General features: G+C 28.6%; 1 protein-coding gene across 2 annotated transcripts in view; it reads right to left on the bottom strand.

Annotated features, from left to right (window-relative positions):
* Positions 1 to 16,637, bottom strand: part of LOC129960249 (AT-rich interactive domain-containing protein 2-like) — a 107,968-nt gene extending 91,331 nt beyond the window's left edge. Inside the window, exons 1-3 of one of the 2 annotated variants that reach the window (XM_056073521.1) lie at positions 16,356 to 16,637; positions 16,184 to 16,277; positions 10,384 to 10,481 (exon numbers count right to left, since the gene is read on the bottom strand). In XM_056073521.1, the coding sequence (XP_055929496.1) occupies positions 10,384 to 10,481; positions 16,184 to 16,277; positions 16,356 to 16,444 (281 nt within the window). In that variant the 5' untranslated portion in view covers positions 16,445 to 16,637. Of the gene's footprint in view, positions 1 to 10,383; positions 10,482 to 15,827; positions 15,923 to 16,183; positions 16,278 to 16,355 lie in introns of those variants that run through there. The other variant, XM_056073522.1, reaches the window with a different exon arrangement.
* Between the last annotated feature and the right edge of the window lie 239 nt (positions 16,638 to 16,876).

Here is a 16,876-nt window from a genome sequence, read left to right as displayed (position 1 = left end):
ACCAGTAAAATTAGCAACTCTTTTGCTGTATTTGGAATATCCACAAAACATTTCTAGTCCAGCGAAGAAGTCTAGTGTGCTTTCTTTAGCTTCAAAAACCGAAATTATTAAGTTATCTGGAAAGATATTGTCTAGAATATTTCCAAATTCTTATGTGGTAACCGATTCTGATGAAGAGCAAATAGAAGAAACTACTCGTCAGAGTAATGCTTTTTTGAAAGAAGCCATGGAAAAATCAATTCATAAGTTTTTTGAAGACCCTGAAGATAAACTTACAAATCCAAAGACACTGAAAGCTGAATTTTTATTATTTGAGGTAACGAATAAAAGAACAAAAATTGTTATTTGATGCCATTAAAACTATAAAATCAAGCTTAGTAGCTAGTGAACGAGTATTTTCTATTTCAGACAATGTGTCCAAAATAAGAATAAGACTTAGCCACCGTTCAGTGGATATTTTATGTTTTTTAAAATCCTATTTTCTTAGGAGAAATTAAAATGAGTGAAAATAAAATGAACATTATTTGAAATTTTTGTTTGAGTCTTCGTTATTTTGTGTAAGTAATATGTATATGTAATTCTTAATGTTTTTTTTTTATATATATACTTAGACTTTGATATTGATTTCGTTTTTTGTTATTTTATAAAAATTAAATAAAATATTTTTCCTCATTCTATTTTTTGAGAAAAATTCGAAAACCAGCTAAAACCGGCTTTTTTAGAGATATTGAATTCGAAAACCGGTTTTTCAAAAAATCGATTTTTGTATAAACCCTACCATGCATCAATATGAGAGTTTTGCTTCGTTATAAATTTTTGGAGGAAAATTCTTTAACAACTGCTAAAGAGTAATAATATTTATCATCACATTCCTCACTACGAATATGCACACGGTAAAGCAAACTAAACAGAATAAATGGGAAGGTTTCAGTTGAGCTTTGGCAAAACAGTACTAACAAAGTGATTACCGTTATCGCAATGCATCGTGAAGTAATTGTTTATAAAGCTTATATGTCGATAAATAATTAAACGCTTCGAAATAATAATTAAAAAAATTATCATTATAAACATTTGCAAACACACAACTCAAAGTCAATATGACTAGCTCCTATCCTATCCCCCAAACGAATTTGTTTCGGCAGGAAGAATCGGGCTACAATTCAACATTCCACCTCATCATTACGACATACAGGAGAAGGAGAAGGGGAATATTTCCCGCTTTCTCCTAAAAGGCAAGTCCAGGACTAGTTCTCCCTCGACATAAAACTCATTCGGGGAGGGGAGGAGGGAGATCAAAAAGATTCAGTTGCCTAATAGGTTTCTGTCATTGATAAAATAAATCATGTGATACTCTTAGGTGACTTTTAAGCGAACCTAGGCACGAAAGTCGCAACAATTCGCGATTTTATAGCACATGCTAAAGGCTGGATAATTTCTGACAAAGAATTACGTGATTTAATTTCCTACATGTGTTGTTAACAGACTCGGCGCCTTTTTGTGTTCTTAGAAATATTTTATGAGGATTGTTGTGTATTTGTGATAAAAAAAAATTGTTCCGAGCAGCATTATTTTCAAAACAAGATATTCGCTTCTTAAATAGTTGAATAGGCTCCGTATTTCGTTTCTTTCTTTTTTAATAATGAAATTTTTGTGAGTAACGAATTTCTCTATATTTAATGCTAATGTACTTTTGTAAAATAAAAACTTGAACATATTCGTGAGTATGAATATTTTCTTTCAGAAGTAACTGGAGAAATCAACGGCTTCGTAAATGCATTTACCTGCCCAATGCATCTATTTAACACCGATCATCAGAATTCACAGTCGAATTATAATCGCCTCGCCCGGGTCTGAATTTTCAAATGCAACTCAACTCGAAATTCACTTTTCGAGGCTGTTTTCTCGCTTATATTACGTTCCTTCAAAAATTACAAAATCATAGAAAGCTAAAATAGTGCATATTATAAAATGCTTGCAAAATTTCGACTTGTTAAAAATCCCACAAAAAATGCTACATACTTAGTGAAAAACCTTTCATTAATTAAAAATAGTTTTGATAACTTTTGACTAAATGTTATTGTTTTATCTTAGGTTTCAGACGATTCAAGCCCAAAGCACTTAATAGTTTCCGTATAGAGTCCGATTCCAATTTAACCTAATCAAATACGAATACAAATCCATTTCATTCATTCATTTTTTTAAGTAAGGCGACTATCATATCAACTCAAACTTCCTCTAAGATAATTGTTTATTAACAGAATTCTGTTATTTCCGAGCTCTAAAAGCTTATATTCTGATTTATTGGTATTTAAAATAATCTTTTTCTGGTATTCCAATACTTTGTTTTTAAAAATTCGTGCAATTTGGCTATTTAAAAACAAGTTGGCTTTTTTAATACTTTTGGAAAAGATTCTACACAAGCTATCTGGTTTTTGATTCATATCATCTAAATATTTGTAACTCCATAAGTAATTCAAATAATCGACAGATCCAATTTAATATTTCAGTTTTTTTGTACAATAAAGTTAAAAATGGAGGAGGGACAGGCAGAAGTTTTACAAAAAAGGCCTTTTGGTTTATCAGTAAATAGCTCACCCATTACCTAATTTAAAACAACGCATTATTACAACAAAAATTAATAATAATTCGTCAGATTAAAATAAAGGCCCTAAATTAATCTGACTAAATTTCTTAACGCAAACATTTTGAAGGAAAATATGCTTTTATTACAAAATTTATTCATTTCTGGAAGTTAAAAATCATTTTATTTCTACATGATCCAGATATAACTACATCCATTTAATAATTTTTATAGTGGTCTTAATAGGATGAGAAGTTATATTTAGGGCGCGGAGAAATAAAAAGTGCTCTTATTTAATCTAAATATAAGACGACATTGTTCAATTAAAAATCAGACCAGCCAACACATAAAATGAAGATAAGAGGAAGATAAATGCTTCTTCACAACATGATTTCACTATAATGATTATATTAACAAATATAATACTAAAAAAATGTTTCACTAATGCATACTTTAGAAACACCATTTACTATGAAAACTTTTCATTTCTATTTAAATAACGCTTTATTTGTAATTGAGCAACCATTCGGCGAATTGAAGAATAAATTTGAATTTACTCAGGACGCTTAGTCATTCCTACGATTAGTTATGGCTCCGTTCCATAAAGTACAAGATTAAGGTCATTAAAATAGTGATCTTGGATCGAATCGGCAAACTGTCAAAACAAACCAGCATGCTTAGAAGCGGACGCTGGAAAAAATTAATGAGGTTTGTTCACATGCATGTTTTCTTATTTCTGACCCAAATCACTTCACGCAAAGCGAAGGATTAAAACCACTGCATCTGAACTTATTTGAAAGCTAAGTCTCCAGAAATCAACTAAATACAGTGGCAGAAAACGCTACAGAAGGATTTCAATTAATTGACAAGATTGTTTCAAGCGTTCGGTTTGCTTCTTGATTAAAATAACAAAAGATCAAAGAAAGAAGATAAATATAATTTTTAAGACTGTACAGAGATATAACTGCTTTGGTTGTAAGTGCAACGACAACGGAAAAGCAAGGGGTTTTTTTTCCCCATCTTTTATATAAAAACTAAGAGATGAAAAATTAAAAATTATCTGTACATAAATAATTTCATTTTAAATCCATTTGAATACCCTCTCCTTTTCGGATCATGAAAGCTTTAGCAGGATGTCAAATGCTTGTATAATAACCAAGATATAATTTGACAAATATGTCAGTCAGTAATCATCTTACCTATGTCATATTAAAACTGCAATGGATAACGAATTATGCGATGCCGCTAACAACAATTTTGATGTCATGTTCAAAAGTTAAAAATAGCTCATTTAAATTGTTAAATAAATGCTTTTAATTAAATTTCCGATACGAAAAGGAATCAGCGGTCTCCTTGAAACTTTCTTGCACTCTCCAATTAACATCTTATCCCTCGCAGAAAAGTATGGATTAGGCCACCATGCATGACATTAGAGAAATAATAATTAGGAATCTTTGGCGAGAACCTGACATTTTTTTTTTATTATTATTATTATTGAATCTAGCGAGTAAATACGCACTTTCAATGTCTCTTTGTTGATCAAATGAAACCAAAATTTGACAATGAACTACAGTTGTAGTCACAAGATAAAATGCCATTGTCATTCCATTTATGAGGGTTCATCTCAATGAATTCCGCTCAAAATTTAGTAAACATCTGCAGATTTGTCCCTATTTTAAATTTTATCCAACTAACTCAAGAGTGTTTGAATTATCGTGCTCACAGATATAATACCAAAACGACTATTCAAACTCAGGAGATTTAAAGATTCGTCAATCTCGAGTCCGACTTCTCTATACTTTGAATACGAGAAAATAAAAATTTAAGAAAATCTGGTATATTCTATGAATAATTACAGATTACAGAAAGAGATCAATCAATTTTCAACTGAGCAATTTTGGAAATTGCGATACAAAAGTATGGATAAAATAGATATAAATGATATTATTCAATCAGCAAAACTCTTTACAAAATAACACTATTCAATTTAAAAAACACTACGGGAAAAGTTATTTATTAATCTTTAAATAAAAATACGTAATATAAAAATTTACATTTTTAAAATTTATTATATTATATTCAATTTATGCGCATTGTTTGTTAGCATTCCAGGGGATGTTTGTTATAACTCATTCTTATAAAAATATGAATTTTTTAAAATCAAAATGATTTTAACATTTTTGACAAAACAGGCACACATCTCAAATGACTCCAAGTTGAAATAGTGTGAATTAATGAATCCATATACTTAGATTAAATTTGCTAATCTGCACCAGCATGAATATAAATCATGCGCATGTGTCCCAAACAGACGGCAATGTTCTAGAAAAATATTCCACTAACACAATGAATACAAACAATGGATTTCAGCGGATCTCGATTCCGCAAGAGCACCAATCTCACCTTTCTATGGAACGACAGCGAAGAAAACTGACTGACTGCACGATCTAATTTCTTGACTGTGGGACGAGAAGAAAGGACACCGAAGATCAAAGGGATAGGGTTACAATATAAATGGAAGAAAAACACGAGAGAAAGGGGGAACAGCAGGCGAGGAATACGTCAGGCTCAATGTAACCCATTTGACCAATGCGAAACGAGCATTTCCGCACAGGTCGCTTTTTATCACAGAAATGAGGCGCGAAGAACGAGTGCAGGTGATTCTTTTGCACCGGCGCGAAAGCATATGCACAATCACACAGGGTGCCTTCAGTAGGGTCAAACAAGACCACGTGCAGGAAAAAATGACGTTAATTACCGTAAATGCGGGTTGTTTATCTGAATCTGATTTGTCAACAAGGCCACGTCTTCGGAGTTAGTTGAATGAAGAAATTATCTAAGAGTACTCCGATACAGAAAATGTATTAGTGACAGCACTTTGTAATTTACTTGTTCATCAGATTTTTTTATAACAAACTTGTGAATGTGTAAATTTGTGAGTTTAAACAATTAGCGAATCTCTAAGTGTTACAAGCAGCGAATAAAAAAAAATACAAATTTCTCAATCGTTTGTAATTTCTTACAAATGCCAAAGTGATGCACTTGCACCCAATACAATGGAAATGTAAAATAATACGGGAGAATGCTGTTTAACAAGAAACATTTTAGGTTTAAGAAATATCATATACTATGACTAATGTTTTGATACGTCCCATTCGAATGCTTGTTTATTGTGATGTTATTTTATACCTCTTCAATTCTATTCAAAATTGTTTTTATCAAAAGTTCTGTGGCTCAAAATGTATCTCTAATTTCATAATCCAACACTCATTTGAACAAAGCTATGCTACTCGTTCTCTATGTGTGTCAGTTTTCTAAGATGAACAGCAGACAACCAAAACCAAATATGTCAACCTTATGACAGCTGGTTTTTATAAGACACTATTTCGATGCAACGTTAGCAAACATTTTGAAACCGAAGCGAACAGCGCTATATGCAGCCCATTAATAGCATGTTATAATTGAAATATGTAATAATAATAATAAAAGAAGAATGATGCAAGAAATAGATTAATCATTTGAAGGATAAAACTTGAAAAGAAAAAAAGGACAAAATTATAAGTACTATAGAAAGGGGGTCTCCCTATTTTTCACAATTACTTTTCAGAAACAATTTATTCCGTAAGATTTGGTCATACATTTACTGAAACTAAAAAATTTAACTATAGGCATAAAAACATTCTAATAGTAAAAGTATATGCACTCACAAAGTAAATTTTATCATCTGTGTGTATATTATATATATCCACATTGACATATAAGTAATATTCCACATTTCTATCCTACCTATACATATTGACTCTTATTTCGCACAGTTAATAGAATAAATAATAATAATATAACCAAAATGAAAGGCAAGACAGGAAACGTCCAAGAACAATTGCAGAAATCTACACGCACAATAAAACACAGAGCAAACACTGAAAGCAAACTAAAAAGCCCAGGACTTCCCGTAACATTTCGCCCTAATCCGGCAAATTTTGAGCACATGCTCAAATTTTAAATGTTGAATTTTGAATAAGCTGTTTTTTCAGCAACTCATCCTACCACTCAAATTTTTTAAACCCATTAAAACTCCATGCAATTTTATTACCATAATTGCAATAAATCAGATCCAATTTCATTGTTCACTAAAATTTCATTTTCGAAAATCTAACAATAAATATTTTACGACTTACAATGAATATTCAAGGAACACGCGTACAACTTTCTGTATAAAAAAACAGAATTCTCGGTGATTCAAAATTGATTCAATATTAAAAAAAAAGAAACCAACAGTTCAAGCTGTCCTTTTTTTAAATCATTGTATAAATAAATTATAGAATATGATTTCACCGCTTTTCCTTTTTCACAGATGTCTACAAAACAAAATTTGGAAGAAAAAAAAAACGGAACAATTGAAAACGTTTTCAAAGGACAAAACAGACAAAATGATAATTTATTCTAACGAAAAATTGCAGATGAAATTATATCACAATATTAAGCATTTAACACGTATTTAGAATTTAAATTATACTTCTAGTAGTTCTACTACAAAGTTAGATGTTTCATAAACTTATGAGCTAAAAGTGAAAGTCCAGAAGAAAATTTCAATTATTATGATATCCTATTTTGCTAGTCCATATCATGCAGATGTCTTCATCAGGACTTACAAAACGTTTTAAATGTTTAGAACTTCTTTGATTTAGATACAATTTTATATATTTTCTTAACTTTGCAATATTCTTTAAAAGCATCTCAAAAGTCAACAAAATTAATTTTCATTTTCAACATTCTCATTTTAATGAGAATATTTTAAAACAAAATATTACAGAATTTATCTATTTCAGTTGTTCAATTTTTTAAAAAAATAATCCATATACTGAAAATATTCCTGAAAAATCGAAATGGAACCGAAGAATCGAATCATTGAAAAATTGAAACAGTTATTACGACACAACATAACGAACTTTGAACTCTTAATTATTCTAGAATGAAATAATAAGTTTGTTGAACTTCAGACTCAATTCTTAAAATTGAAAACCGACAGAGAAGACCAAGAACTCGACAAAATAAATAAAGTCCAGCTTAAAAATTAGGAAAAAATTTAGAGTTACGACATAAAAATCGAATGCTAAACGAAGTAGAAATACTGCTACTTCATTTCATCAGTAGTCTAGTAGGTAATAAATATGCTCTAAGCACAAATAGGAAGTAACCGAACTTATCATCTACGTCTGAAACGCGGTTCGCCTTGTAGAAAAGGACTTCAGAAAGCTAACAGAAAGGGGAGGGGGAAAAAAACTTGAAGCCAACAGATGCGTATAAAACAAAACCTGTTTTCGATCGAAACAGCCTCGCAATAAGCGAGGCGGAACTATGGCATGCGATTTAAAGAGAGAAAGGAAAAACTTCCAGCCAAGATTTCAGTATAGGACCCCTAAGGAACAAGATCTCAAATTTTGAAAAGCCGGCCTTGGAAAAAGTATGTTTCAACGGAGATGTCTTAAAAACTCTTAAAACACATAACATTCCAATGCTGTTCGGAATACAATAGCATTAGGCAAGCACCTAGTTATTGAATTGTCGAAGTATCACTTGCTGTTTCGGTAGGAAATACTGCAGGAACTGGTTTGCAGGGCTGCCATATCTGGCGGTCCATTAGAGGCGGCATTTCGAAATGACTCAAGAGACGAGAAGTTAAGTATTCTAAGGGCTTGCAAATGCTATCAGCTTATCTAAATCGTATTCGACATACCGGTACAGTCAATATTAGCGAAGGTAAACAAAAGAGAATGCGACAAATCGTGCCCAGCTGCAATTTGTTTTGTGAGTAGCAGTATATTATATCGAAAATGACAGCCTGAGTAAAATGCCGCATGCAAAAGATTCGCAGAACGACTAAATAGAAAGATGAAAGGAGCGATACCAATTTTTGCTGTTAAAATACCGGTTAAAAGCAAACGCCATTTCTTTTCCTGCGACAGCAGCGAAACAATGCTCTTTTCACATAAATCTAAACGCAAAAAAGCATCAATATTTATTCACAGCAATGTACAAAACATGTACATTACATTCAGCTTCATGTTAAAACACCACTAAAAGAAAAAAATAAATCCAATTTAAAGGTCTTCGCCATTGCCGATATAAAAATTTTCTGAACTGACTTTCGTTACTTAATAATATTTAAGATAGAATAAAAATGGCCCGAAACCAAATGTGTAGTTTAAATTCTACTACTTTAGAAATAAAAAGTTATAGTTAGAAAAAACTCACCCTAAAAAAACGCTTACGTTATTCTAGAGTTAACAAACTGTGTAATAACAAATGCCTAGCAGAATTTATGATTCTTTATACCCATATAGCTTTATTAAAATGAAGGTGATTTATTTCAAGATAAAAAGGGCAATTTTTGTTATGCAGCACTTAGCTTTCATTGGTTTATTGCAGGAAAGGATATTTCATTTATTACAAATTAATCCAAACAATAACTACAGCAAAAGTTCAATATGAATAAAAATAACAGATTTTAAACAAACTACAAAATTTAAAATAATTGACCAAACGAATTCGAATTCAGAAGAAATAAAGGCCGAAAAATTATTCATTGCGCGCGTTTCAACTTCTAGCAATACTAGTTATGTTCGAGAAAAAATCTGACAAGTGATGTTCAAATGAAACAGCAAGGGGAAAAAGGAACTCGATTAAAGACGCCCGCGTTGAAATTCACGTGGTAGGAAGACACCACACGTATTGATAAAATACACATGAGGAGTAGAAACCTAGCGGCGAAACGAAGAACTAATTTCTTCTGAGGGTCGAGTAGAAGTTGTACGCGCCCGGTTCGAGAAATTCACCGTTCCTCGGAATTTTGTGTCGGGAGTGGCAAAACGTTGCGCGCGAAATGGATGAAGAGTCAACTACTTGCTTTTGTAAACCTCAATTATCGAGGGAAACACATTACGGTTCTTTTGCTCGCGGACTGAAGTCACAGGCGTCAGATGACTTTTTCTTTCTTTTGAAAGTGAGCAAATTGAATTTTCAATTTATGAGCAACCACTGTTCAAAATATTAAAGTAATATTAAAAAATAAAAATTTCCAGAAAACGATTCCAAAACAAATAGAAAATGAGCAATAGTAGCTTTCCTATAGCAATAAAAAAAATACATAGTGCTGAGGATGTAAATTACTTTTAATGTTTTTAAATAAGAAAATGACACGCACATGCAATTTTTTAGTATTCACGAGATATGCTACTTTCAATATAATAATGGCTACATATGATTTCAATAATTCCATTGAAATCCCATACAATCAAGAAAATTTTTTAACAATTAAAGAAAATTTCCATACCTAACAACATCCAAAAAATTAATATAAATCTTGCATAGCCTATCGATAACTTCACTGCTTAAAACTATCAAATCAGTTTTAAAAAATTAGGTAGGTAAACATAAAAAGGCAAAGATTTTTTTTTTTTTTGAGAAAAGATTATTTGAAATGCATTTTAATTTGCTATTTAGTCATAGCCTTCCATAAAACAAAAAATGTAGCCTTGTTGATGAATTTAACTATTTGCAAATCTGTTATAAATTTTCCATCTGTTTTAAAAAGTAAAACTATTCTACAAATAATTGAGTTATCAAAAATATTTTTTCACACTCAGGGCAGTTAAAATACTTTTTCTCCATAAAAAACCTATTTTGAGACTCTGACTTTAATAAAATAATCTCAAATGTTCATCATATAATTACTCCAGACCTGTAGCATTTCTACAGCCCACCTTGAGACAGTAAACATGCAATGTATTTAAGGTACTCACCTGATATATATTTGACGCAGAGTTAAGGCAAAATTTACACATGCTTTAGGTAATTTCAAAACCTCCACTATACTGTCCCATTTTTGATGTTCTATGACCTAAAAAGATAATTTTTGAGTCAGCTTATATATAAAAAATAAGCTTTTAATAATAAATAGAAAATAAAAAAAAGTGGAATAGTATCATAAAATTATAAATAACTGACCAGCAATGCACCTTTATTATGTTAGAATTACATTAGTCAAACATTAAACTAAATACTTTTTGTAAATGAATGAATAGCTAATTATACATATATTGAAATATTTGAAGAACAAAAGTTTTCTGCTAATGATATATCTTTTTGTAAATGCTTTTACAATTGCAAATGAGATATTGCAGTTACATTACACATTTTTTCTGTAAGTAATGTGGGTATCTCCACTTTAATGGTTACTTCAATAAAAGAACTTTTTCTTATAGATTGTGTGCAAGTGTACAATTTAAATTAGACAAAATTTAAATCTTTAGCAAAAAAATAATTTGAAATCTAATCTACCTTACAGTTGAGTTCAAAACTTTTCATGAAAATGCATAGACAATATAGAAAATTTTAATTTTTTGTCTTTTGATAACATTATTAGGAATGTTTTTTTTTAACACTAAGAATGAGAAATTACACAATGACATAATTAAGCTTTTTATATACGTACTTTATTATAAGTTTATTTCCCTTAATATAATTTATTCAAGTAATATTTTAATCCAAATGTAGTTAGAATAAATAACTACTAATATAGAAAAGCAAGCATTTAAAAATTCTGAATTTAGAGAAAATCTCAAAACTTGCAATGATGAATTTTGAAAAACATATAACATCACATCATAAATAATAAAATATTATTTACAGGACTTCATCCTATCTATATGGTTAATAAGAATTTCTTCATTATGCCAATTTCATAGGCAGTCATAACACTTTTTTTTTTTTTCTATTTCAACAATCATATGAATCAAACAAATTTGCTTATACAGAGAAAACAATATGTATTCTTATTATAACAAGGTTTAAATATTAAACAAAATGATGATAGTAAAAAATATTTTTTCAGTTTTCATCTTTAGATGTTAAATTGCATACAGATCAATTTACATGTGTCTATTTTAGGATTAAATTATGTTTGTTGAAAATTTACCACAATAAAAATGTTTGGAGCTATTACTTAAAATCAATGTAATTTTTTTCTATTTAAAAGTATTTAAGTCACACAAATAATGAATTTTCAAACATAATCATTTTTGTTCGTAAACTGGCATCAAATGAAATATATAAAAAAAGGCCAAATGTAATTCGTCTGAGTTGCAGTCCTCTAAGAAGTGACCAAGTCAGTAACTAAATCTTTAACAGGATTTTACATAACTTAATCAAAATAACAGATTTCAAAGAACACTACAAAGTAAAGTAACATTCAATGTCTTTTTTAAATCAAATAATCCTTATAAAGGTAACTAATCAAAAGAAATTTATAATAACTGAAACCAATTATAATTACAAGATATTCATTAACTATCAAGATTTCAAAAAATAAAAGAAATTGAATATCATATACCCAGAATAGGATGGAACTCTCTCCGAATTTGAACCAAAAACAAAAATAGTTTTAAAAGTTATTATTATTATACTACAATAATTAAACACGACAGAGTTCATAACTTTTTGAAAATTTTCAAAACTGCAAATTCTATTCTTTGCTCACATTAACATAATTCTAAAGGAAATAAAACTGAGCTATTGATTTAAAAAAACAAGCAGCAAGAAGTCATCAAAAATAAACACTTTATATTATTAATTAGCTATGACATTTACTGCATAAAAAATACTTTCATGTGACATTAAAAGGTGTCTTTTTATCTTAATTAACCTATAGACTTGAGGACAATACATTAAAAAACTATTGCAATCACATATAAATTTTTTACATTATAAATCCAATTAATCATAGTTTGAAAGTTAAGCAAGCCAAAGAAGCATTACATCATACTAAGAAATGGATCATCTCATAATCAGTTTCAATAAACTAAAATATCCATCACAACTGCAAGTTATCAACTGGAGGATATTAGATGAAGTACAATAGCAGATTAAGAATAATTTTCAAAATGTATTTTTAAAGGTATATTGATTGTCACATGAACAAAATGAGCAATTCATTAATAAATATTTGAATTTAAAAATTTGCAATTTTCAATGCATTTAATTTCTATTAAAGTAAGATTTCCCTTCTTGCATCTATTTTATATTAGCTTACTTTAGAATATAGTAAATAGTACCAAAATAGTGACTGCCAATAAGATGAGATTTTAAAGTTGTTAAATTAACACAAATACCAAATCAGCTCCTACAAATAGTCCAACAGCATTAAATTTGACAAAAAAATGAAACAAACACCAGAATATTAACGAAGTGATGCACCCGAATTGAAATACAAAATAGAATGGATATTTTTTTTTTCATTCAAAAATAAGAAACTGTCAATTTAAAAAAAAAAAAAAAAAAAAAAAAAAAAAAAAAAAAAAACTTTTAATTTTATCCTTTTACTTTAAATGGAATTGCAACAGTCACACTTTCAAAATAATGCAAGTTCATTTTTTAATGAGTATATACATTTTATTCATTATTATTCGACTAAAGAAAAATATAATTAATGATTTAATGTTTAGACTATATTAAAATGAAATGCTTTGAACTTTAGACAGAAGCAATTTCTATGTCATATACTAAAAAAACTATGGTGTCATTTGATTTATTTTGTAAAAAAATAAAATAAATAAAAATAAGAAAAGGTAGGAAATCTAAAACTTAAAAATAAATTGCCATCTGAATCAACGAAATTAATTCCATAATAACATATTAAATAATCATCTTGCATATCCATAAAGAAAAGAACTAAACTTATAACCCTTAATAAAAATATTGAAATTTATTTTTAAATATGTGTAATGTTTTAATGGTTAGTTAAGATTTTCACTAGATACATAATGCTATGCAGCACATAATTACAACTATACTTTATAAAGAATATTCAGTTATTATTCTAAATAAGAAAAATATATTCATTCAACTAAATTAAATTGAATGTTTTGATAAAATAAATCGAAGCAAATGCATTTTTGTAAAATAATTTTAATTTATTGCAATGAGATAAATTTTAAATAACTGATTTAATTTTTTGTTTAATCATATCTCACATCCTCAAAGTTAGCATTAAAGAAAATTAAATCATAAGTGCCTCACTAGCTTCCTGAATAAAATTCTTAATTTTTTTTAATAAAAAATATTCAAAAATGTTAACATATTTAAACAACTGCGATCAAGTCAATAAATTATGTACAATTAATTTGAACACAGAAAAACTGCCAAATTCTCAGCCTTGTAACCGAATTTTTTTAAAGCATTTTCTTAAATAAGTAGAATTAATTAATTTACAGGCATGAAATAAGAATTCAGTAGCAAAATAAATATTAAATTGAATTTGAATTTAAAAAAAGAAATTAAACATTCAATACCAATAAGGTATTTAAAAAGGAAAAATATATTTATGGACCGGGTAAACATCAATTTGGACAGCACATAACAATTGAATTTTTTAAAGTAAAAATTATCTGTAAGTACAACAAGTATCCATCCAAAGATTTATAAGTTAAATGCCTACAAATAGCATTTAAGTTACAAATTACATAAATAAAAGTTCAAATGGAATGTTAATCAAATTATTAAAATAAATTTTATAAAAATTGATATTTGAAGATCTATCTTTAAACTGGCATTTCTAAGAAAAAGAATTTTTAAAAAGCAAAGAACAGTTCTATATGTTTAATTATGCATTAAAACTTCTAAGTTAAAATTAAACATTACTTTCTCTGACTATATACCAATTTTTCATGAAACAAGATACAACCTAATTCCTGCTTAATTATATCTCTATACTAAATATTTCTATGTTTTAAAATATACATCAAGTTAGTATAAATTCTTATTGATGCAATTATAAATATTTCATGATTATTTTTATATACTGAATTGTTAATAAATCATGAAGAGTTTTCTCTCAAATTCAGATATTATCTGAAGCTTTTATTCATTTGATATTTTATTTGAATATAGTTAATTTCAAGGCAAATAAATTACTATTTACATAAAATGCTTCCTTTGCCAATGCATTTCCTATGAAGCGAAAACTATACTACTATTATAATTAACTTAAAACTAATTTATTAGAAGATAAATCTATCTCTAACAGAAATATATATATATATATATATATATATATATATATATATATATATATATACAGCAAACATTTTAGACATACACATATTTTTTTCTTTGGGTAGCTTAAAGAATACTTAATAAATAATGCTAAATATTTAATTGATAATACTAAATACTACAGAAAATATAATTACATGAAATCAGCATTTTAAAAATAACTCAAACAATTATATATCACAGGAATATTTAATACACTTTCATCTTTTCTAAAAATTTATACCGTCTTCCTTTCATCAAAAAAGTAAAAATGTTGCATAATCATGCATGTGAAACCAAAATCAATTTGAAGAATAAATAAAATAATTAGGAAAATTAAGAATAAAATGTCATTTTTTAAGAATAATTCATTTTATGTTTTAAATGGTCCTTGTCTTTAATTTTCCCAATAATAAATCTAATAAATAAAAGTTTTATATACACAGGACAAATTTTTCTTTGTCAGAAAAAAATTGGTACACATTTGGTAATAAATTTATTGCTTATTTAATTCAAATAATTAATGAGGAATATATTAGGCACGATGTTAAATCAAACATAGATGTTTTAAAGATCAAAATAATTTATCCCATTGCTATTTGCAAACAATTTAATAACTAATTCTACTAAGAAAAATAATCAGCTAAGTACTTCGAACAGGTCAAGAAATGAAAATTAAAGAATCATAAAAAATAAAAAATTCTACAGAAATATTTAGAAAAATTACTTTCAACAGTTAAAGATTTCCTGCTTTCGTTTAATAAACTTTTCTTAATAATCTTATGCAATTCAACGTTACCGTTCAAAAAAAATTTCTTGCTTTATTTTGGTGTTCCAAAGAAGGAGGGGGGAGCATGCACAGAAAAAACGATCAATAACAATCGTCAAAATGAAGCCTAACAAGAAAAAATGTTTTAAAATCAAACATTAAATAACAAAAAAAAAAAAAATTACAACAGAAGAGCAAAATGGCATTTTTTCAAAAAAAAAAATCAATGAAAAATTTCAAAAGAAAGCAACTATACACAATAAAGGAAGCTATTTTATTTCATTGTTTATTTGTGATTTCTGTAATGATTTCATTAAAACTTAATAATATAAGAATTAGAATTAGTTACTGGGACGAATTCCTCCAAATGTTTATGGCACAACGTACATGTTATAAAATATATTTCTAACCCTCTACATTAGGCTTAAGATCCTTTGTTGACTTAAACTAGCCATCTCTAATTATCAAACGCAAGGCACCTTTCTTCGAATTAAAAACACTGGGCGGAGAAGAGTAGAAACGGAGGACGGAATGTAATAAGAGTCACAAGGTAACAAAATCCAATATTGAGATGCGATCATAGTAGTTCGATGCTATAACCTCTCAGGGGCCTCTGTGAAACCGCTGTTGAACGAGTGTTGATGGCAACCCCTTACACAAAATCGCTAACAGTGATGTTAATTACAGCAGATAATTCAAAGACATTCAACTAAAAATATTGAATAAAATTTAATTGTACTTACTTTTTGTAATCCTCCTAATGCAGTTACTTGATTATAAAATTTTTGTAAGTCGATTTCCCGGCCATTGATCTTAGGAAGATGACGAAAAGGTGTCCTGAAATTATTAAAATCAAAATTAAGAAACATTTCATACAGGAATAAAATACTTTAAGAAAATAAAAATTTAACTTACCCTCTATTTTGATGAAAGAGTTTCAGTTCATTAACAAACGCATAATAATCATGTCTACTAACATCCGGTACGCGATGTAATTTCTCCATTATTAAAACACGAAAAATCTATCTTAGGAAATTTTAAAAAACGCACCATGAATACATCGTACTCCCGATGATAACAACAATATATAAACCCATACGATCATCTACAGCTTGAGTATTAAAGTTGAGAATTTGAGTCAAGTTAAGATACACCACCGATCAAAGTACACACCAACTCGTCTCCAGCTTCACTCTAACACAGTCACTCGAACCGACACGCAAGCGGCCTGGAGATCAAAATTCCTTTTCTACATTTGGCGAGTTATCTCTTACGAAAAATTCTAACTGCATATCACTGTGAAAAGAATTGATCGCGGTAATCGCCAACTATGGTCATAAATGCTATGAAGGCGCAGTAATAATGCTGAGTTTCAGACAATAATTGATTATATTTCAAATGCATAATGAATATTATTCCAGGATTTTTTATTGCTG

The sequence above is a fragment of the Argiope bruennichi genome, chromosome X2 (genome assembly GCF_947563725.1).
Source record: "Argiope bruennichi chromosome X2, qqArgBrue1.1, whole genome shotgun sequence".
In the NCBI taxonomy this organism is placed as follows: domain Eukaryota; kingdom Metazoa; phylum Arthropoda; class Arachnida; order Araneae; family Araneidae; genus Argiope; species Argiope bruennichi.
The sequence above is the reverse complement of the archived record's forward strand: the minus strand, read 5'-3'. Positions and strand labels throughout refer to the sequence as shown.